The sequence below is a fragment of the Candoia aspera genome, chromosome 9 (genome assembly GCF_035149785.1).
Source record: "Candoia aspera isolate rCanAsp1 chromosome 9, rCanAsp1.hap2, whole genome shotgun sequence".
NCBI classification, from domain to species: Eukaryota; Metazoa; Chordata; class Lepidosauria; order Squamata; family Boidae; genus Candoia; species Candoia aspera.
This window is the reverse complement of record NC_086161.1, coordinates 22,215,712-22,238,047: the sequence shown is the minus strand read 5'-3', so window position 1 is coordinate 22,238,047 and position 22,336 is coordinate 22,215,712. Positions and strand designations below refer to the sequence as shown.

General features: G+C 43.1%; 1 protein-coding gene across 1 annotated transcript in view; it reads right to left on the bottom strand.

Annotated features, from left to right (window-relative positions):
* The window catches only part of KAT6A (lysine acetyltransferase 6A), a 63,289-nt gene extending 50,108 nt beyond the window's left edge, over positions 1 to 13,181 (bottom strand). The window contains exons 1-2 of the mRNA XM_063311274.1: positions 13,075 to 13,181; positions 10,897 to 11,794 (exon numbers count right to left, since the gene is read on the bottom strand). Of these exons, the coding sequence (XP_063167344.1) occupies positions 10,897 to 11,499 (603 nt within the window). The 5' untranslated portion in view covers positions 11,500 to 11,794; positions 13,075 to 13,181. The remainder of the gene's footprint in view (positions 1 to 10,896; positions 11,795 to 13,074) is intronic.
* Between the last annotated feature and the right edge of the window lie 9,155 nt (positions 13,182 to 22,336).

Genomic DNA, 22,336 nt, shown 5'->3' with positions numbered 1-22,336 from the left:
CCCACATATAACTGTGTTGGCTACTGCAAGTTATTGGCAGAGTGAATGAATCACCTTCCAATTAACTCCTCCCTACTCAGTTAGCTTTAATAAGGACAAATGAAGAGGGTGCATTCAAGACTATTAAAAAGAGGTTATGCCCAGTGCTAGAATAGTCTCACCTATTATTATTATACCTGTTTTAACTGAAAAAATGTTTCATGTATTATAGTCTGTGAAGCTGCCCCATGTTTTATCCGCTCATACCAGACTACGGTACTTTACTTTGCAACGTTTTCAGTCCAGTTCCTACAGTCATTCCCTTAGTCAAGTACAGGCAGCATTCTTCTAAGGTACCCTTTTTCTAGGACCTCAGCTCCCGCATCTTTGCCTAGATGGGGTGTATTTCTTCGGCCTTTCTGACTTAATGCCAACGGGCTGTCACTGTCTTTGTTTAAAATTCCACCCCGGCTATGCTTCCTCCTGTTGCTTTGTTTCTTGTCACTATTATGGAAACCCACAAATGGATACCATTTACACAATACATTGTGTTTGTTATTAGGAATCATTTCACCTGTTCGCCAACCCAGTAAAGAAAATTCAGACTAATTTTCTGGCACTGGAGTTTCCAGAGTTACGCACAGATGGTGGCCATCTGTTCAGATCATGACTCCCCTGTCAGATAAACAAGCTGGAATACAGCAACTCGTCTAATCCTCTCTGGTTGGAACAGACCCTGCTCACATGGGTGAGGTCTGCTCTCTTCTCATCACACGCCTCTGGCAGCCACAAATAATTTTTACATTGGCTCCATCCAAAACAAACTATTCCGTAAGCAGTAGGCCTGTTTTCTGCAAGGTAACTATTGGCTCCAAAGTTTGCTTAAAACTTTGTTTAAAATACTAAAAATTCCAACAGAACACTCTTGCTTATTTTAATTTTCATTTTTCTCTCCCACAGTCAGATTAAAATATATTAACCAGGTAGAAAACATCTTTTATTTTTTTAAAAAAGTAGAAAAAAGCAGACCAGAAGAAATCATAGATCAAACACTTTTCAAAACAAGAGGCAACCAACTTTTAATATAATGAGGTACATACATCCCTCTCAGAAAGCAATTCCATAATGTTGGGACCATGAAGAAAAGCCCCTCACTTCTAAATCTTAATTAAATGGGTGATTCTTAAGAAAGGAGAGATTTTCTGCCATAAATTTGGACTGAGGCAATTTGGGAGATTGAAAGATCAAAACTTTTTAAAATGTATTTCTATTAGAGAAATCCAAACAAAACACAACACCAACAGGGAAAAAGAATAACTTATGGTTATACAAATATTATATAGAGCTTCTGTTTTTTCCCTGTTAGTTGGTGTCTCCCCCCCGCTTTTTGTCATGTTTAGTTTATTTAAATATCTAAACTGGTATACTGAAGCTAATGGAAGTGCATGAACGATCAACATACCAAGGAATCTCTGACTGTGTCAGAGAAGCAAACCAACAAAACTGCCTGAATCATTTTTAAAGGGAGTTCCATTCCTCCAATTTAAATTGGAAGTCCTCAAGGCATAGGTCTATCTTCCAGTAGGAGTTGTAACTGATAAGGCAGCAGAAGTCATCTTAAATAGGATTCACAGCATAACCTGGATATATTTCAGACTGTGAAGCTCATCTTAAAAGGAGGGTATGAACTACTGGCTCAATGACTTGGTCTACCACCAATCATAAGCACAAATATAAGAACATATATCCTCATCTGGATCTAATGCAAGGGAGAATTACCATCAGTTCACAGAAGCTTATATTTAACAACTATTTCCTCCAGATGTTTCTACATATGTCTAAAATCACAGTGAGAAGAATACTGAACCCTTAGAACAACCACTATTACAAGTAAGATTTGCATGACCACAGACAGGCAACCTGAGCCTCAAAAAATGGTAAGAACCACCATAACTCAATATCGAACTTCCAGCCTCAAAATAGGCAAACAAAAGAATAAAAAAACTGAAACAGGCCGTTTAAGCCATCTAGTCCAAACAACCAAAAAATACTGCTTTAGATTGATAAAATTAATCAGTCAGGCTTTAAATAATGTGTAATTTTAAAAAAAATGCAGCGAGGGTGCACTCAAAATAGTTGTTTTATGGCAACTAGCTCTACTTTCCTGAGAAACTAAGCAGCTCACTAGTGCCTTCAAAATCCTGTGTAAACCACCTAATGCTTTAGTTGCTTCTATTCTTAGTCTACTGCTAAGAGTGCAAGGCTCCATTTCCTCTAAGTGATGGCTGGCTGCTGCACCCTAGTTTAACACACACACAAAAATACCTTTCAGTTTAGGGCCTTTCATAAGGAGTTTTAAGAGACTGACAGCCACTATGTTAACAAGAACTCAATTCAGAATTAAACTAATTTTAAGGGACACTTGGCTGCTGTAAGCCTTCTAAATAAAAAACTAAATGCATTTTGGCTCAGTTTAGCTGAGGTTCTGACACAGCTAATGTGAGTCTATAAATATCTACTCAAACATAATTCCAGCTGAATCAAATGGAGCTTACTCAGAGGCGTACAGGTAATGTATTGCAGGTTGTGTCTTGAGGAAACTTCGTCCAAAGGTTGAGGAGACCTCTCCTGTCAAATCAGAGAGGCAATCCCCAGCATTGTAAGTACACAGATATAAATAGCTTGTTTACTTCCTCCCTGGGCTAAGCAGTATTAGCTATTCTCCTTTTGGCAAAAGGAACTGCAGCTGTATTACAAACTACTCTCATTAGGAAGGATAGAAATTATCTGAATTATGCTGTCTTATGACTAAAGATCTCTCTGGCAGAATGTTTCATTTAAAATAGCTCGAAGCAACCCATCCAAAAATGCCAATAAAGCAGAAGGTTTTAATAACATTGCACCATCCTACCATTTAGAATGGATAAAAAACGGTGATTAAAACAGATTTTTAAGAGACATCCAATAAAAGAAACTTCTAATAATCATGTTTAAAATGAAATCTGAGTACAAATATGTTAAAATACAGACACACAGAATCTTTTGGAGAAACACTGGTTTACCCAATTAAGGTTCTAGAGAGTTTTGCATACTGAAAGACTAAGCAAACAATTTTGCTGGGACTCACAAATAAAGCGAAACAAAAATCGTTAATTCATATATACACTCAATAAATATTCTAATAGGTCCATAATGCAAATGGGCTGCATGACAAAAAAATCTGGATTATATTCATTAAAAATATAAAATAGATACTTATTGCAAACATTTAAATTATAATAGCTAATTTGTAACATACATACATACATGTATGTTAAATAAAGTGAGAGCACCTGGCTAACCATGGGTAATCTCAAAATGCTAGCCAAGGCCAGACCTGGTTTGTACTTAGATGGGAGACTACTAGGAAATCCTAAGGCTGCAAACTAGATCAAAAAATTGAATCAAATCAGTCTTTATTACAGTCATAGACCAGCAGAGATCAAGAAGTTGAAAAAATATATATTCTGGAAGAAGGCAAGAGTAAACTACTTTCCTATTTTGCCAGAAAACTACACTGGTGTCTCAATTTAGTCATTAGGAATTGAGTTTGACTCAAATGAAACTTTATCTTTTATACGGTTTAGGAATTGCATGCATTAGAAAGATGAAACTCAGTTAAGCCAATATGGTAAATTGTGTCGATTCATTTTACAAAATTAATATATTTTGTTACTGTTTTAACTACTTGTGTTCTAAGATAGTATAGATAATCAAGAAGTATGCTACACCCAGCAGGAGTTGAAACCAAATGGGCATGAGAGTGTCAAAAACAAAAAAATTATCAAGACCAAATCCAGGTGGATCACCGTCCTATTTTTTGTTGTCTCCACAAGATTAGCGAGGTGTCAGACACCTTACAACAGTAAGACAAATACTGTGGAATGATACAACTTTTTTCAATCAAAACTGCTCTGTTAAGTTTAACTATCACTTGGACATGGCAGATCAGAAGACCAAAATAAGTTCATGCTAAAACCTGTTATTACTGACACAAAGTAATATCATCAAACTCAGTAAGCATTTACTCAGCAGTTTTGAAGACCGTAAAAGCAAACTGATGTTCAAATTCATATGTATGAACTCGAGAATTCCTGTTACTTGTTATTGTAACTACTCTGCACATAGTCTGGCATATCCTGCTGAATTTGTCATAAAATGGAGCCAAACTGTATCCTCCCCCACAGAATTTCGCCCGGTTCTTCCATCCCCAAAGGGGCAGAACATTTCCCAGTTTCATGACAGTCCACAACCCTAAACGTACAATTTCACTTTCCCCTGCACTCTTAGAGAAAAAGCAGAGATAAGCATATATTATAAAGATTCATATAAGAGGTAAAACAGTAAAATTCTTTTGGCTTGTATTCCTGTTTCCCACTCCACTGATTTCAAATTACTGGGGAGAGAATTCTATGCTTCTAACTCAAAGGGGGTTATGGCTATGAGTAGCCCAAACAAAAACAAACACACTGCTTCTAAGTGACCAATATCATTGTTCTTTTGACAACCAGGATATAACCAAGCACCAGCAATACCCCAGACTTTGTGAATCTTTGACGTCAAAGCCACAATGGTCCAGGGACATGGATGGGGTCTAAAAGAAGCTTGTTTAAGTCACTAAATTAGTAGCAGAATATTTGGAATAGTCTGGAAGATGTTAAAAGACTATATTCCATGGTAGGTAGCTAGATAGCTACACACCATTCCCCTCTGGTAGTGATCATCTCAAAGACAGGCTTTGTAAGCAGTGCAGTTTCAGGCTCCAGATAACTCTATTAATGGTCATTGTTCTAGCACATCTGCTTAAGGTCAGAAGTCAAATTTTAGAACAACCTTCCCCAATTCGGTGCCCCATGCTATTCTGGAATTAAGATGATCAGAAGGATAATTTAAGAACTGTTCTAAAGTACATGCACAGAACAGAACTCAGCAGGTCAACCAACTCCACAAGGAACTCTACACAATTAGAAGTAATTAAAGAATAACAGGCTTGACACATCACGTAATCTTTTGTGTTACATTGGGTTAGTGACTAAGAATGAATCGGAAAATGTACATAGCACATATTCAACCACATACAATAGGTGTAAGCAACAGGGCACCCTCCAGATATTTTGGATTAGAACTCCCCTAATGTCTTGCAACTGAACATGCTGTCTGGGGTGACTGGGAATCCAAGGTATTTGGACTCTCACCAACTCCAGAGAGAAGTGAACTGTTGGAAATAGTTGAGTCAGTTCCATGAACAGTCCACGAACAAGGTAAGTATGAATTACCTAGCAAGCAAACTTGGAAGATTTTCTACTTCCTAAACTGGAAAACTATAGTTAAAGGCTTGGGAAAGTATTAATGTCCTGGCAATCATAATGTATTAGTTTGTCAGGAGGAGGAACTAAAGCTAATGGAAGACTTCCTGGTTTGTTTGCCAGTTCATGAAAAAAGTAAAGGCATCCACATATTTAGTTTAGGTTATCAAAATGAAATACAATGATCCAAACATAACAGTATCATCTAACCACTGTTTCAGGTCAATTAAGTTCTGAATCACAAGAGTTGTCTTTATGCCTTGGCACAATACATTGGCTCCTATGCAATGAATGGAGCTTTTAGCCAACATAAATATGCATTTGCCATAATTTACTAGATGGCACTTCTTTTGAAGCATCTGAGGCCAAAGGAAACATTTACTTTGAGAAATAGGAGCAACGGTACTAGAGGTTTTCCAAAACGTAAGCATATACAGCTGCTAGCCTTCCCTAACGCGGGTCCCTCCAGCTGGGTCACAGCTTCCAACAGAATACAGGAGCTCCATGCACAAAATATCTGAAAGGAGTTTCACAAATAATTTTCTCCAAAGAATCATATAGCACTGTTTAAAATAAGGAAACCTCCCTGGTATGAGAACTTTCAGTATGCCATGATTTAAAATGTTCTATCAGAAAGTTTCAAGATTTGTCATACTTTAGATAATTCAACCATATCTAAGCAGGTTTTGAAAAATGGCAAGATCATTCTACAAAAAGAACTTGAACCCAGACTACCAATCAGCCAACATACACAAAATAATTTTGCACAAACCTCCGAGTTTTATTTACTATGCAAATATTTTCGGTACAAGCTACACCATAATTCAGCCAAGTCTTACAACTTAGTATTTCTGCAACTTACAATATGTAAACTTTGTAAAAATGGTCCCTCACAATACATCAAAAGTATGTTTTGGTAAAAGCCATGTTTAACAGCTAGCCTCTTGGCAATGAAAAGGCTAGGGAAATTCACTCTGAAAATTATGTTGGAATATTAATCTATTTATTATTCAGTTTTGGTATTGCCTGACTCCAGACCGACTCTGTATTAACCCCACAAAACACATCAGCACAACTATTAAAGGAGATGAGATCTGTCAACCAGACAACTCCATAGTTCAGAGGTGAGTGCTGGGCCCCACCCTTTGAGGGCTTGGACTTTAAGAGGTTGTTTGTGGTCTTCTAAAACAATGTTAATAAAAGTATATTTATTGTTGTAAGCCGCCCAGAGTCACTTGCTGAGATGGGCGGCTATAGAAATCAATCAAATAAATAAATGAAATATGCTGGATTTTCAAACTTTGTTCCATTATATTGGACTTTAAAACACAACTGTGCTCCATTTACAACACCATATCGAGATACTCAAAGGAGTGACAATTGAGACATTAAACTGGTAAGGTAGTAAATTAAGTACTGGTGCTGCTTACAGACTAGCAGAAAGCATGCAAAAATGTTCAGACATACAGCCCTCTAAGATGTATAGCACTGCCTTCTTGAAATAGTTCAATAAAGGGCCAATTATTGTGGATGTGGATTTGGAACTCAGCATCTGTTTACACTAGGCTTGTTTTTAACAGCTTGTCTGGTAGCCCACAAGCAAACAGGAATTCCATGGTGATGAGTGACAAGGCTGGTGAAGGAGGTTCTTCCACCCATCCACTTATTTCCACGATAGCCATAAAGGAAAGGAAAATCTTTACACTCTGGTCAACAGAGAAATGTAAGATAACTACTACACCGACTTGCAACAATTCCTAAAGTTGATAGATTGGAATCACACACTGCCTAAGAAATAGTTAAACATAATTTGCTGAATTAAGTCACAATGGCAGGATTCATACAATACTGTACAGCAAGCCATAAACATCATTTACAAAACAATGTGATCGTGGTCCTACAACACACTAAACCAAAATCAACCACACCATAGGTTGGTATTATATTCTAATCTAGATTAAAAAAAAAAAGACAGCAAGCACCATAATGCCAAATCCCAGTTGGGCCTTCTTAGAGATAATTTACTGAGGTAAATTGTATAAACTTTCCTGTAAGATAATTTCAGATTATAAACTTAATACAATAAATATTCTCTATCTAGGAATAGAAAGCAATGTATTCTTCCTTTCTCAGACGTATCCTCCCTCGATGACTACTGTATTCTGCTGGGTATACTGTAATACAGCCCGTATAGTATGGCTACCTCAAAACTGAAACCCTCACCCTTCTCTGGAGTATTTAGTAGAAACTTCGGAACATTAAGGGGAGAGAAAGGGGAGGAGGGAATTTCAGAAAAATCAGGGCTGCTGCCACGGAGGATAGGTGCACACCTAAAAGGTCAATAAATTATTTAATTTTACGATCCGGCATCATTCCACAGACTTTGCTTCTTTCCTAGTAGACATCAGGACACATATGCAGGATTAGTAGTTAAATATGCCCCAGAAACAGCTGCTACAACATGTAAAAGAACAGTGGAGGCATCAGGCTGCCTTTCCACAACACAAGGTGAATTGTTCAATGAAATGCGTGTGTTTGCTTGATACTTCTCTTTAAACATACCCTATTAAGATTTGGAATTAATTGCCACAGGACAGGAAATTAACTAGCAGAGAAGGAAAACAGTGTGTAGCAGCCAAGTATGTTAGGTAGGAGAGCCAGAATCAAAATTCTGCTGACTCGTGAATCATGGGGCTATTTCTCAGACCAACCTACCTCGTAAGACTGTACCATGGAGGTAAAACCAGATATGCTCTGATGTACAAAATCTAGTTCCCCTTAGAAGGACAAGATCTTAGGTTTCCAGAAACACTGAACCGTTTGGTTTAAACAGGACAGTAAATGCAACAAGAGTAAAGACGGACACCCTCTTGAGCATCATTCCCTGCTCCAGCATAGAGATAGGCAGGTAAGACTAGAGAAAGGCAGAATATAAATCTAACAAAGAAATAAAAAACTATAAACAGGGTTACACAGTAATATTTGCCATACACATAATTCAATCACACAATTACTACCTTGGCAATTCATTCACTTCATTCTTAGATTTCAAATCTATCAACACTCAAAGAATTCACAGCCTTTACAACAGCCAACATAATTAACATATATAGAAAAATCATTCAGAGATCAACGGTGCTTTAAAAATTAAGGAGATGTTAGTCATTATTTTGAAATAACTACTGGAAATATAATTTAACCTAGTAGAAAAAATCCTACACAAATAAGGATTGGCATAGAGCCCTTCCTGAATTCTTTAGAACAGCACATTCAACCATGGTTTCGCAAAGTGAAACGCTACTTTGGGGATCCACGTTGTTTGTTGTTTGTTTAGTCGCTTCCGACTCTTCGTGACTTCATGGACCAGCCCACGCCAGAGCTTCCTGTCGGTCAACACCCCCAGCTCCCCCAGGGACGAGTCTGTCACCTCTAGAATATCATCCATCCACCTTGCCCTTGGTCGGCCCCTCTTCCTTTTGCCCTCCACTCTCCCTAGCATCAGCATCTTCTCCAGGGTGTCCTGTCTTCTCATTATGTGGCCAAAGTATTTCAGTTTTGCCTTTAATATCATTCCCTCAAGTGAGCAGTCTGGCTTTATTTCCTGGAGGATGGACTGGTTTGATCTTCTTGCAGTCCGAGGCACTCTCAGAATTTTCCTCCAACATTGGGGATCCATAAGAGCTAGGAATTGGGTCTACTGTAAATACTTCAAGCTGCTCCAGCAGAATGACAACATCATGCTTGTAAACTCTATAGCAGACTCAAGCCCCAGCATGCTAAATTCTCTGCAGTGAGCTACATCTTTGACTATCAAAACTCTTAATGGTCACATGGCTGCCCAACAGGTTGCCCAATACTATTCTTACCCAGTGTAAAGGTGAACTGAGCCTAGGAGCCAGCTGTTTGTCATCCAAGAAGCTTGGGCTTAGAAAGGATCTGAGTAGCTTTCCAACTCCCTTCTGTAGACACTTCACTGTCAACCTGTTACTGACCATTGCACAACTTCTACTGGAATTATATTTAGGGGTCATCAAGCAAATACAACACTCAAACTGTCTTCTGTTGCTACCATATCATACTCCCAATTTTCTCCTCTTCCTACTTCTGACAGCAACTGTGTTTTAGGACCAGTTAAAGGAATTCAAGTGCATACTAGGCCTGTGCAGCGCTCTGGATCCAAAGTGCTTCAGCTGCATGCCACTGTTAATGCAGCAGCACCTGCACTCTTTAAATCAGCTGCATCCTTTCCCAGGATCACATGACTGCCCTCTGCAGCTGCTGTGGGATCCCAGGAAAAGTCATGGCTGATTAAGAGTTGCAAGCAGGTGCTGCATTCATGCTCCAAAACACCTTTTTGGAACTGAATCTGAAGCAGTGCACAGCCCTATACTTATTACCATTATAACCATTAAGTAACACTAACAAGGATATCAAATAAAGACTAACAGCAGAGAAGAACAGGGCAAAGTGTGTTTATCACACCATTAAAAAACACTTTATTTAGAAAATAAACTTACATCTTTAACTTGGCTGGTAACCAAGGACTAACCTAAAATTATAAATGCAGTTTCAGCCAAGTGTCCTGTGCAGGAAAGATTGTAACAGCAAACACAGAATATATTTTCTTACATTATGCAAGTTAGTAGCTCATGGAAGAGAAAACTGAGAAGTCAGAGCCCATCCTGAACAATAATGTAACAACAACTCAAAAACATCAAGTAACAGATATTATATCTACATATGATATATTCTTTTAAAATACACACAAATACTAATGGGAAGGCCACCTTTGAGTCAAGCTTGACTTTTGGTACATGGACACAAAAATGAGGTATTCCTGGCAGTAATATCAAAATGATTTACAATTGCCATCTTGGTTTCCCAATCTGGTCTCCAGCCCTGGAGTTCCTGGTGGCCTCCAATCCAAGTACTACCAGGACGAACTCTATTTAATTACAAAGCTCATTCAAGGCCTGTCAGGTGTTGTCACCCAAAGGGCCCCAAATTTAGGATTACTGATAGCTACCGTTACATTAAAGAACTAAGTGTCTGCCTTGCCATATTAAATCAATCCCTATTTTTTGAGCAGATGGGGTACTCTTAATGAGAACACTAGATGTAATACTGTAAGAAAAAAATAATTCCGCTGACAAGTTTTACTGTCCCATGAAACCACCGGTTGTCACAGCAGCGACAATTATGCAGTATATAGATTTAGTACTTTTGCCATCCTTTAAAACAAATTCTCCCAGGGCTTTTTACAACATTCTGAATTCACAGTGTAAATATATATAAGATGTCCAGGCTGCCTGCTACTTATATATCACCTTAGAGAATTTATATATGCATTCTCAAAAACCCTTTCAACAACCTTGCAAGGTAGCACTGCATTGGCATCTTGACACTGCAGATGGGATCACCTGATAAAGATAGGGTCTTGATACGAAGTTACTTTTGTATTTGTAAATTCCAGTCCACAGCTCACAAGTTACATTTCTAAGCAGCAGCTTCAAGGTAGACCTGGGTATTGTCCATTACCGCAAGCAGGATTCAGCAAGCATGCAATTCTTACCTTATCTTTTTCATGTGGAAGGAGGGATACTGGAGGAAGACAAGAAAGAGACTCACAGCTCTCTTTCCCATCTGCGTTTGTGGCTGCTTTAGTGTTGAGTTGATACAAAGGTCCATCTTTAAGGAGCCGGCCATGGCCAACAGCACGCTTAACAGCCAACCGCAACTGCTGGTGAAAGATGGAAGGGGCACTGCTGGCAAACAGCGCTGACACATCCTTCTGCCCTTTCAAGTAACGTTCAATGTTCTTCAGGGATGAGCCGGTGGATTCTGCCAAGCCCTCAATGGCCCGTTTGATCAGTTTATTCCAGTCCACATTTGGTTTACCATCCAACTTTCCATGGTTCCGTGGTTTAGGAAGTGCTATTCGCCCAGGGTTATCTGGATCCTTATAGGAATTAAGTCCTTTATTGGAAACTTTTAAAATAGTTCCATCTTTAACGCTCAGTTCCAACTGCTCCAGAACAGTTTTGCGATCCAAACCATGGGATGAAGACACCGCATTGCATATCCTCTCTTCTGATGGCCGCTGTTTTTGCTTCTTGACCTTTTTAATTGCCTCCAAAATCCACTCAGTGTACAGCGGGTTAGCGAGTTTTACCATGGTGAAAAATTCTTTATATCCATAGAGTCGTTATCCCTTATCCCTATGCTGAAGGAGTTCCACACAATGGGAAAACAGATGATCGGAGAATGAGGACCAGTTAATCATAGCATACACGTTTTTGACCCCAAGTTGCTCTTCTTTTTTCAAACATGAGTATTTCCTATTCCTGGTTCATGTTTTCCAATACCCTCCCCCCAACAACCGATGAAAAAATGTATCACACAGGTAAAAAGATTTCAGTACATTTCACTCCACTGCTTTATACTCCCAATTTGACAGGTGAACCGTGCACCTGCAGGAAAAGCAAAAAACATAGTTTAGCAACTTTTATCAGAATGCAAGAAAATATAGTATGATTTGTTATCTCTTAACAGCACTGTTTTGAAACAAAAAAGCAAAATTACCTCCAAGGATACTTGGCCTATAACTGAAACTGAAAGCAACTGCAGAACTGGTTAAAATACAGCAATGTATCAGCCCGCTTTTTCAAAAACTTTTGTCAGCCAGATGCCATTCATGGAGACAAGGCACTCCAGATTTGCACATGGGGAGGGGCAAACTTCTCCAAAAGAAATGGAGAAACAGTCACAGGAAAAAACCAACCCCTTCTACCCACATGCCAAACAGACCTGAAAATAAGCCCGAGGCTGCAAACTAGACAAGTATCACCGTCAATATTTCTGGAGGGCGAACAAATCGGAACAAGTCAGCTGGCAACTTTCTAAACTCTCGCCCTGAATTAAAAAGAGAATCGCAAGATTGGGAGCCTGGTCGGGATTGTCGCAACTTCTCCAGGCAGCGCTGAATTTTCTCCGCGGAGAGGAGCCAAGAGGCTCTCTCGGAACTAACTTTCCCTGGGAAACTTTCCATCCTCTTTACGACCGCGAGGAGCGGCGGCTCCCATTCCGGGACGCGCCGGCCGCCGGAGCGGGTTTCTCCGAAAGCGAAGGGAAAATAAGAGCTTTTCGGAGACCGCCGCCGGCTCCGCCAGCCGGAGATGCCCTCCCGGAGAAAGGGAGCCTCGTTATGTAAGGCGGGGAAGCAACCACGCAGGAACCTGGGTCCGCGGGCGGGCCGCGGCTGCCGCCGCGCCCGGGCCGAAAGGGGCGATCCCCGCTCCGGCGGCGCCGCCATCCCCGTCCGCCGGGGGGTCCTCGCCGGGGAAGCGCGGCCGAGCCAGCCCCCGCTCCCGGCCGAGGAGAGAGGCCTAACCCGCGGGTCGCCCACTACGCCCCGGCCGCCCAAGCGCCGCGCCGCCGCCGCTCCGGCCTGCCAGACGCCCGGAGGACGCTCCGTCCCCACGGCCGCTCGGCGGGAGGGCTCGGCCGAGGCGGCGGCGGCGGCGCTCGGGCAAGGCGGCCTGCACCTGCCGCGGCCCCGGCGGGCCTGGCGCAGCGCGAGCGTCGGCCGGGCCGGAACAGGCCGCGGGGCCTGACGCGAGAAGCCCGCGCAGGGCCCTTTCTCCCCCCGCGGCCGGCTCGGAGCCGCCCCGCCGCCGCCGCCCGCGCCCCCCGCCGCCCGCGCCCCCCCGCCGAGGCCGGCCGGAGCCCCGCGGCGGCGCCCGAGACTCACCGGGGCCTACGAGAGGCGGAGCCCAGGCGCCCGAGACCGGACGGCAGCGAAGACCCAAACTGACACGGCGGCCATCTTGGGTCCGTAGCTCTGCGGAGGGCGGAGAGGCCCCTGGCAGCGGAACAGCCGCGTGGGGCGGAGCCGGCCGCGGGGGAGGGGTGTGGGAACAGCCTCTCCGGGAGAGGGAAGAGCAGCACGGGGAAGGGCGAGGAGGGAGGGGTATCGGGTTGAGGGAGCAGCCACGGTCTGTGTATGCGTGTGCGCGGTTCGGGAGAGGGAGGGCGGCTCGGAGGGAGGGGGGAGAGAGGGGGCGCGCGCGCGGTTCTGCGCAGGCGCGGAGCCCGGGCTCGGAATCCGGGCAGCCGCGCGCGGCGTTGCGACGGGTGGCTCTGCGGGCGGGGAAGCGCGCGGCAGCGGGAGCCCCGCGCCCCCTTCTGCGCGCCTACTCGGGAGCAAGCCGCCTGCCGCGCGGCAGGGGAGCCTACAGCATTAACGCGAGAAGGGCCGCCTGCCTTCCCTCTGCCTCTACTCCAGAGAAAGGCGTCCGCCGCGATCCGGGGGAGATCCGTCGCGAGTAAGCAAAGCAGAGGGGCGTCAGCCACCGGGCCGGTGTCGCGGGGCCCCTTTCCGTGCTTTTCCGGCAGGCAGTCCGAGGCTGGCTTGCCCCCGAGTAGGCGAACAGGGATCGCCAGCCTGGCCGGCGCCCCCGACCCCTCCCCTCGGACCCGCTCCCGAGTTAGCTCCTCCGTCGGCGACCGCGCAAGTTCTTGGGTCCTCCTTTGCACATACTCGAGAGTAAACCGCTCCCGGCCTTCCCACGGGCCGTATGCACGAGTAAGCGACGTGTCACAGCTCCCCCGGATCCCTGCATCTTCCAAGAGGGCTTCCCCGCGGGCGATTGACCCACGTCCGCCTCGGCGCCGTCTTGCTTCAGGAGCGTCCCTTACTCTCGAGCAAGCCTGTTGAGCGTTGCCGGGGGGGTCAGAGGGGTCGCGTGAGGCCGGGCTGGCTTTCTTTGCAGCCAGCCGGCTCATCCCCGAGCAAAGCGGGTGAACCTCGCTCCGTTCACTGAAATTGGCGGGTCAAGTGTCCGCAGCCGGATGCAAGTGCTCCATAAACCGTATTCTTGAGGGTATGTCTAACCTTGCAAAAACAAAACAAAACCAGAACTGGTGAGTTCCAATTACACTATATTTGCTTTGAAGTGTCACACCAGCTTCCCCAGGATGGACTTCCAAGCTTGACAGGGTAACATTACAGCCACACAGAGGCAAAAAGAATGCAGTTCCAACTGTACACTGCCTAGCATTGGCTTTCGAGAGAGTGCAGGTTCATGTCCTGTCTTTAGTAATGGCAGGGTTGCTAGATTTGGGCTGGAAACATCTGGATGACCACTAGAAGACGGGAACATCTGCATCTTGTTATTTATTAAATTTCCTGAGAGCCAGTTGGGTGTAGTGGTGAAGGCACCAGGCTAGAAACCCGGAGACAGAGTTCTAGTCCCACCTTGGGCACAAAGCCAGCTGGGTGACCTTGGGCCAGTCACTCTCTCTCATCCCTAGGAAAGAGACAATGGCAAACCACTTCTGAAATCTTGCCAAGAAAACTGCAGGGACTGGTCCAGGCAGGCACTGAGAATCGGATTTAAAAAAAATTAAATTCCCAGCCTGACCCACTCCAGAACAATTCGGGGCAGCTTCACGAAGTTAAAAGCACAACTTCGGGGCAGCTTCACAAGTTAAAATTTCCATAACAACAACTTCCAAGGCGACAGAAGCATCCTTTCACATCTTCCCCCAGCTTATAGGGCTTCTAAACAAGACCCACGGAAAAGCTGGGTTTTGAAGGATGCTCGGGGGTGGGTAGGGTGGGGGGCCATATGAATCTCCGCCACTCCAAAGGGCTGGTGCAACGACAGAGAAGGCGCCCTTCCTTCCTGGGCCCTGGTGGATGCCACTGATTGATCGATGGGGCCCAAAGCAAGACAACTCAGTTGGAGCTCACAGGATGGGGACACACAAGGGAAACAGGTGGACCCTCAAATGGCTAGGACCTGTGCCATGGAGGGCTTCATAGGTGGTAACCAACACCTTGTTTTGGACTGACTGACTGCTTGGAACTCACAGGATTGGGGAGGCTCTATGGGAGACAGGTGGACCCTCAATCAGTAGATGCCAGTGGTGCCATCTAGTGGCTGTCCCAGTTAATGCAGCCTAGATATGAAAGCCTAAGTAATGAGTTTATCAAAACCAAACCTCACTCAGATCTAACCAGGGTGGTCGGTATTTTCAAGCAAGTTTGGAAAGTTTTCCAGACTTTTTTAGTTTTACCCATGAAGCCCTGGGAACCCCTTCTACTACGCTTCTGTAGTCTCGGCATGCACATTATAGCCTACCTCTGTCTTGTGTTTATCTTGCTATAACATGGGTGATGAGCAACTGGTTGCATTTAACACAGTCACTGCTTGGGGAATAGGCTGTTTACATGCCATGACACGCATTTTGTAAAGTTTGATTTTTCTCAGACACACCTAAAACGTGTCTGATTTTTATCCAGACCTACAGTAGTCTGCAATCTTCCCTTGGTCCCCAGAGGCACATTTGAGTGCCCATTTGTTGTGGGTGTTCACACAAAATGGCCACTGTGGGTGTGGTCAGTTGCCAAGCAACCGTTTACTAGGAGGCAATCTGACAGTCATTCTTCTATCCTCTTTAGCTGTATCTCAACCATTTACTTTTGTCTTTTTCTGTGCATGCTTTTTCATTTCATTTATTTACAGTATTTATGTGCCACCAGCTCCCCAAAAGACTCTTAAAGAATGGAAAGACTTTAATGTTATGAAATGATCTTGTAAATAAAGATTATGTTTAAAGAGTCGCGTTTTGATTCCCCCCCCCTTTTTTTTGAACTTGGAATTGGAAATAAAAAGAGTGTCCGATACAGCAAGAAATTTAGTGGGTGCGCATGAAGATGCTGTGGACTTATCCAGGATCATGGCCCTAGGTTACCCCAACTGAGAAATGCAAGGCAGTTGCAAGTAATTGCAGCCTGTAGGGAAATCTGAGCACTTCCTTTTCATAGTAGAGAATGCATTGGCTTAAGATCATCAGAAGGCTGGTGAGAATAATAAAAAGGAATTCCTTGCTGTTTCTGTCGTTTGGAGGTTGTGGTGGTGCCCATGTTCCAGCTTCCAGCATAGTAAGGATTGGATATTGGAGCAGATGTAGGGCCCTCTGCCATTCAGTGGCCTGCCTGAGGCCGGATTCACCCAAAATCTTTACGTCCAGATTAACAAAGCCCCATTGCTGTGTTTGCATAACAGGCTGGGTTCAAACAAATCAGCCAAGATGTGCTGGCACATTAAACATGCAAAGACAATAGCGAAGTTCCCACAACATGTTGAACCACCATCTACCCAACCCATTTTACCCTGGCCTAGCATGCTATGAGAATGCAGTCACAGAGTGGCAGGATTTGGCACAGCAGCCAGTAACCCCAGCATCAATACAAGGATTTTGGAGCAAAGAAGTGATGTACTTAATTATAGATGCTGTATTTATTAGAGTTATAAGCTCCAGGCTGCAAAAATCCAGAGGACCACTAAACGTGACTGCTGCCATCCTGTGGTTGTCAAGATTGGGCAGCCTAATTTTTATTAGTTTATTGCTGCAAATATTCTGAAATAATGGAATTTGAAGATCTCTAGCTGAACTGAACCTGGGATTCAGCTAAGAGACTCATTCTACGCAGGCGGAAAAAGGAGAGAGGTTAAAGCATTTTCACTGATTTTAGAAATGTTTTATTATACAAAAAAATAAGAAGATGGAGAAGTGTATTTCTGTATGGCCTAGCTTTAACAATACATTAAAAGACTGAACTATTTCCATATTAATCCTATATTAATATTATATGAAATTTTACCTTTTTCTTTTTTTGACGTTTCAGTTCGTTTTAATCTCCATATGTGTAATTATAGTATTACTACTGTTTACTTTTGTTTATTACTCCCCTTATATCAGTGCTTCTCAACCTTGACAACTTTAAGATTTGTGGACTTCAACTCCCAGAATTCTCTGGGCTGGCTGGGGAATTCTGGGAGTTGAAGTCTGCACATCTTAAAGTCATCAAGGTTGAGAAACACTGCACTATACTATAGAATAAAAATATATTTAAATGTAATTTATCTCCACATCTGTATCAGTCAAAAGGGAGGGGAGTGTTAAGAAATTAAACCTAGGCTCTAAAATTCACCTGTGTCAGCTGGCGAAGTGTCACAGCACAGCACACGAAATAATGACAGCACAAAAATTTCAAATCCAGGAAATACTGGATACCTGGAACAATATCAAAACATTTATTTGTAGAGAATGGTATCGTTTGCCATTTTAAACTTGAATGGGCAGGCTGGCTCTTCGAAGCACAATATTCTTGGGGAACAAGGCTTACAGAGTCTTTTCTCAGGCTGAGTGGCTCCCCACCCATCCTTGGGCTGGCAGGAAACTAGATCAGCCTGAAATTTGTTCTTCTTGCCAATCCACGTCCAGCCCTCGCTGCCTCTGTTCCCAGTGACTGCCTTGACTGCTCTTCGAAACATGCGGTGCCAAAGACAAACAGATTTTTTACACAGTTTGAGGCTGTTCTTGGTCAGAAAAAAGCAGAGAAGGACTAACATCAACAATGGCAACAACAAATCTTCATTACAGCAAAAAATACTACATGCTCCTAAAATTATGAATAAAAAGTGGGCATAAAATACGATAAAATAACGATAACATTAATATAATACAAATAATAGTGGCAATCATCAAGATTAGCACTAATCCTCAGTTGGGATGAATGGAGCAAATAGAGGCACAGTATCAGGCAACCTTGGAAGATTTATCTTGTATTTATTTTGTATTTTAATTGTTTAATTGTAATGGTTTTAACTGTTTTGTGGTTTTATTGTTGTAAGCTGCCCAGAGTCACTTGTTGAGATGGGTGGCTATAGAAATCGAATGAATAAATAAATAAATAAAATAAAATAAAGATACGTCATAATCCTGGTTGGATGGAAGAAATGACAAGCATCTGTAAGGGAATGTGGGAATGACCTTGGGAGACAGGAGGAAGAGCAGGAGTACTGACTCTTATCCTTATTGTAAGGGTACGTTAACAGAATCTTGCAAGACTCAAGTATTTCTCCCCTCCTCTTCTTTTACTCTCTGGAAAAGTAGGGAGGGTCCCTTCTGAAACACTTCCCACACCCTTTTTCCTTCTGTGGGCTGAGATGCCTTTTGCATTACTGTTCTCGAGTCTGTGGCTCTCCCTTTTCTGGGTGTACAGAACACACTGAACCACCAAGTAACCATGCAAATTGGGTTCACACATTCTCAACTAAAATGGGGACAGGTTTGTGAGTCATTGTAAACCATGCAAATAGCCAATATGTTTGCAGAGGTGTTTCCCAGACAGGAGACTTGATAAACCTATATATTGTAGCATATTATGTCTATTAATGTTATGTAAACTAAAAGTATGTTAATATGTAGATTAAAAGTATGTTAATATTTGCACATACTAAAAAGATTATAAAGAATCACTGCCTCATTAGCTCAGCCCAGTTATGATTTACTTTACATTGCCAATCAAAGAAAACTGGGGAAAATGCCTTTATGAACTAACATGATTTTGAAGCTGGATTTTAACAACAAAATAAAAACTTCTCTAAGTGCAAGTGACAAGCATTCTTGGGGTTTTACAAAATCTCTTTGGAGAGTTGAGGTCCAGTGACCTGGTTCACCTATGTCACTTAAGCCATGGTTCTTTTAAGCCTCGTTCATTGTCTGGACAACAGTAGGCTGAGTTTGTAAAATGTGCTAAGCCACAAAAAAGGGTTTTTTCAGCTACAAATGGCTGAGGTTTGTACAGCACACTAAGCCAAAGCTACATTGTATTACGATTTAGTGTGCTGTGTGAAGTAGTTCAGTGCATGCCTTCCACATTGCTTGAGATGTTCAAAAGACCATCTCCACTTCGAAAGTGGTGCAACATCAGCCTTGTGAGGTAGTCCAGATAAGCACTAGCCATGAATACTAACACTACCTTTAAAATACCAGAATCTTGCAAGCCCAAAAGTACATCTCTCCCCTGCCACATCTTTACAGTCCAAGAAACCAGGGACGGTCCCTTCTGAGATGTTTGTCACACCCCCATTCCTTCTGCGGGCTCAGCTGCCTCTTATCTGACCATTGCTTAGTCCAGACTTTCTCAACCAGGGTTCCGTGGCACCCTAGGGTTCCGCGAGAGGCCACTAGAGGTTCCCTGGGAAATCACGATTTATTTACAAAATTATTTCAAATTCGGCCAGCTTCACATGAAAGAGGTAAGTTTCATTCTTTATTTTCAGTTTAAGAACACTAATGCATATATCCAGGCCTACCCATGAAACAAAATATAAATAATTTTGTGACTTCTGGCCTATCTTTGAGTCTGAATGTGCAGGGGCTCCCCAAGGCCTGAAAAATATTTCAAGGGTTCCTCCAGGGTCAAAAGATTTGAGAAAGGCTGGCCTATTCTGTGGCTCTTCCTCCTGTCCCCCAAGGTCATTCCACATACCATTACAAACGGCATCCTGTCTGTTGCCCATCAGCCTTCACTGTATTGGTTGATGGAACAAGCAAATCGCTTTATCTTCCCAAATTCTCACTTAGGCCTATCAGATCTGGGCTGCAAAACATTGGCAACTGTTAATGATAGCAAAATGTTTGGAGTGTGCCTGGTATCTCTGCCATCTTAGCAGCCATCTGGAATGTGGTAGTTCAGGTTACGGTAAGCCACTTTTTGAGGTGATGCCAGCTTCTTTGCTAAACTTTGAGCTGAACTTTGATTCTGGATTATGTGTCATGTTTTTTGTTGTTTATTCGTTTAGTCGCTTCCGACTCTTCGTGACTTCATGGACCAGCCCACGCCAGAGCTTCCTGTCGGTCGTCAACACCCCCAGCTCCCCCAGGGACGAGTCCGTCACCTCTAGAATATCATCCATCCATCTTGCCCTTGGTCGGCCCCTCTTCCTTTTGCCTTCCACTCTCCCTAGCATCAGCATCTTCTCCAGGGTGTCCTGTCTTCTCATTATGTGGCCAAAGTATTTCAGTTTTGCCTTTAATATCATTCCCTCAAGTGAGCAGTCTGGCTTTATTTCCTGGAGGATGGACTGGTTGGATCTTCTTGCAGTCCAAGGCACTCTCAGAATTTTCCTCCAACACCACAGTTCAAAAGCATCGATCTTCCTTCGCTCAGCCTTCCTTATGGTCCAGCTCTCGCAGCCATATGTTACTACAGGGAACACCATTGCTTTAACTATGCGGGCCTTTGTTGTCAGTGTGATGTCTCTGCTCTTAACTATTTTATCGAGATTTGTCATTGCTCTTCTTCCAAGGATTAAGCGTCTTCTGATTTCCTGACTGCAGTCAGCATCTGCAGTAATCTTTGCACCTAGGAATACAAAGTCTTTCACTGCTTCTACATTTTCTCCCTCTATTTGCCAGTTATCAATCAAGCTGGTTGCCATAATCTTGGTTTTTTTGAGGTTTAGCTGCAAACCAGCTTTTGCACTTTCTTCTTTCACCTTCATCATAAGGCTCCTCAGTTCCTCTTCACTTTCAGCCATCAAAGTGGTATCATCTGCATATCTGAGATTGTTAATGTTTCTTCCAGCAATTTTAACTCCAGCCTTGGATTCCTCAAGGCCAGCTTGTCGCATGATGTGTTCTGCATACAAGTTGAATAGGTAGGGTGAGAGTATACAGCCCTGCCGTACTCCTTTCCCAATCTTAAACCAGTCTGTTGTTCCGTGGTCTGTTCTTACTGTTGCTACTTGGTCGTTATACAGATTCTTCAGGAGGCATACAAGATGACTTGGTATCCCCATACCACTAAGAACTTGCCACAATTTGTTATGGTCCACACAGTCAAAGGCTTTAGAATAGTCAATAAAACAGAAATAGATGTTTTTCTGAAACTCCCTGGCTTTTTCCATTATCCAGCGGATGTTGGCAATTTGGTCTCTAGTTCCTCTGCCTTTTCTAAACCCAGCTTGTATGTCTGGCAATTCTCGCTCCATGAACTGCTGAAGTCTACCTTGCAGGATCTTGAGCATTACCTTACTGGCATGTGAAATGAGTGCCACTGTTCGATAGTTTGAACATTCTTTAGTGTTTCCCTTTTTTGGTATGGGGATATAAGTTGATTTTTTCCAGTCTGATGGCCATTCTTGTGTTTTCCAAATTTGCTGGCATTTAGCATGCATTCCCTTGAGAGCATCATCTTGCAAGATTTTGAACAGTTCAGCTGGGATGCCGTCGTCTCCTGTTGCCTTGTTATTAGCAATGCTTCTTAAGGCCCACTCAACCTCACTCTTCAGGATGTCTGGCTCTAGCTCACCGACCACACTGTCAAAGCTATCCCTGATATTGTTATCCTTCCTATACAGGTCTTCTGTATATTCTTGCCACCTTTTCTTGATCTCTTCTTCTTCTGTTAGGTCCTTGCCATCTTTGTTTTTGATCATACCCATTTTTGCCTGGAATTTACCTCCAATGTTTCTAATTTTCTGGAAGAGATCTCTTGTCCTTCCTATTCTATTGTCTTCTTCCACTTCCGCGCATTGCTTGTTTAAAAATAATTCCTTATCTCTTCTGGCTAACCTCTGGAATTTTGCATTTAATTGGGCATATCTCCCCCTATCACTGTTGCCTTTTGCTTTCCTTCTTTCTTGGGCTACTTCTAGTGTCTCAGCAGACAGCCATTTTGCCTTCTTGGTTTTCTCTTTCTTTGGGATGTATTTTGTTGCCGCCTCCTGAACAATGCTGCCAACTTCTGTCCAGAGTTCTTCTGGGACCCTATCTACTAAGTCCAGTCCCTTAAATCTGTTCTTCACCTCCACTGCATATTCCTTAGGAATATTAGTGAGCTCATATCTAGCTGATCTGTGGGTCTTCCCTAATCTCTTGAGTCTGATCCTAAATTGTGCAAGAAGAAGTTCGTGATCTGAACTACAGTCAGCTCCAGGCCTTGTTTTTACCGACTGTACAGATGTCCGCCACCTTTGGCTGCAAAGGATGTAATCAATCTGATTTCGGTGTTGTCCATCTGGTGAAGTCCATGTATAAAGCCGTCTCTTAGGTTGTTGGAAGAGAGTGTTTGTTATGCAGAGTGAATTGTCTTGGCAAAATTCTATCAGCCTGTGTCCTGCTTCGTTTTGTTCTCCCAGGCCATACTTACC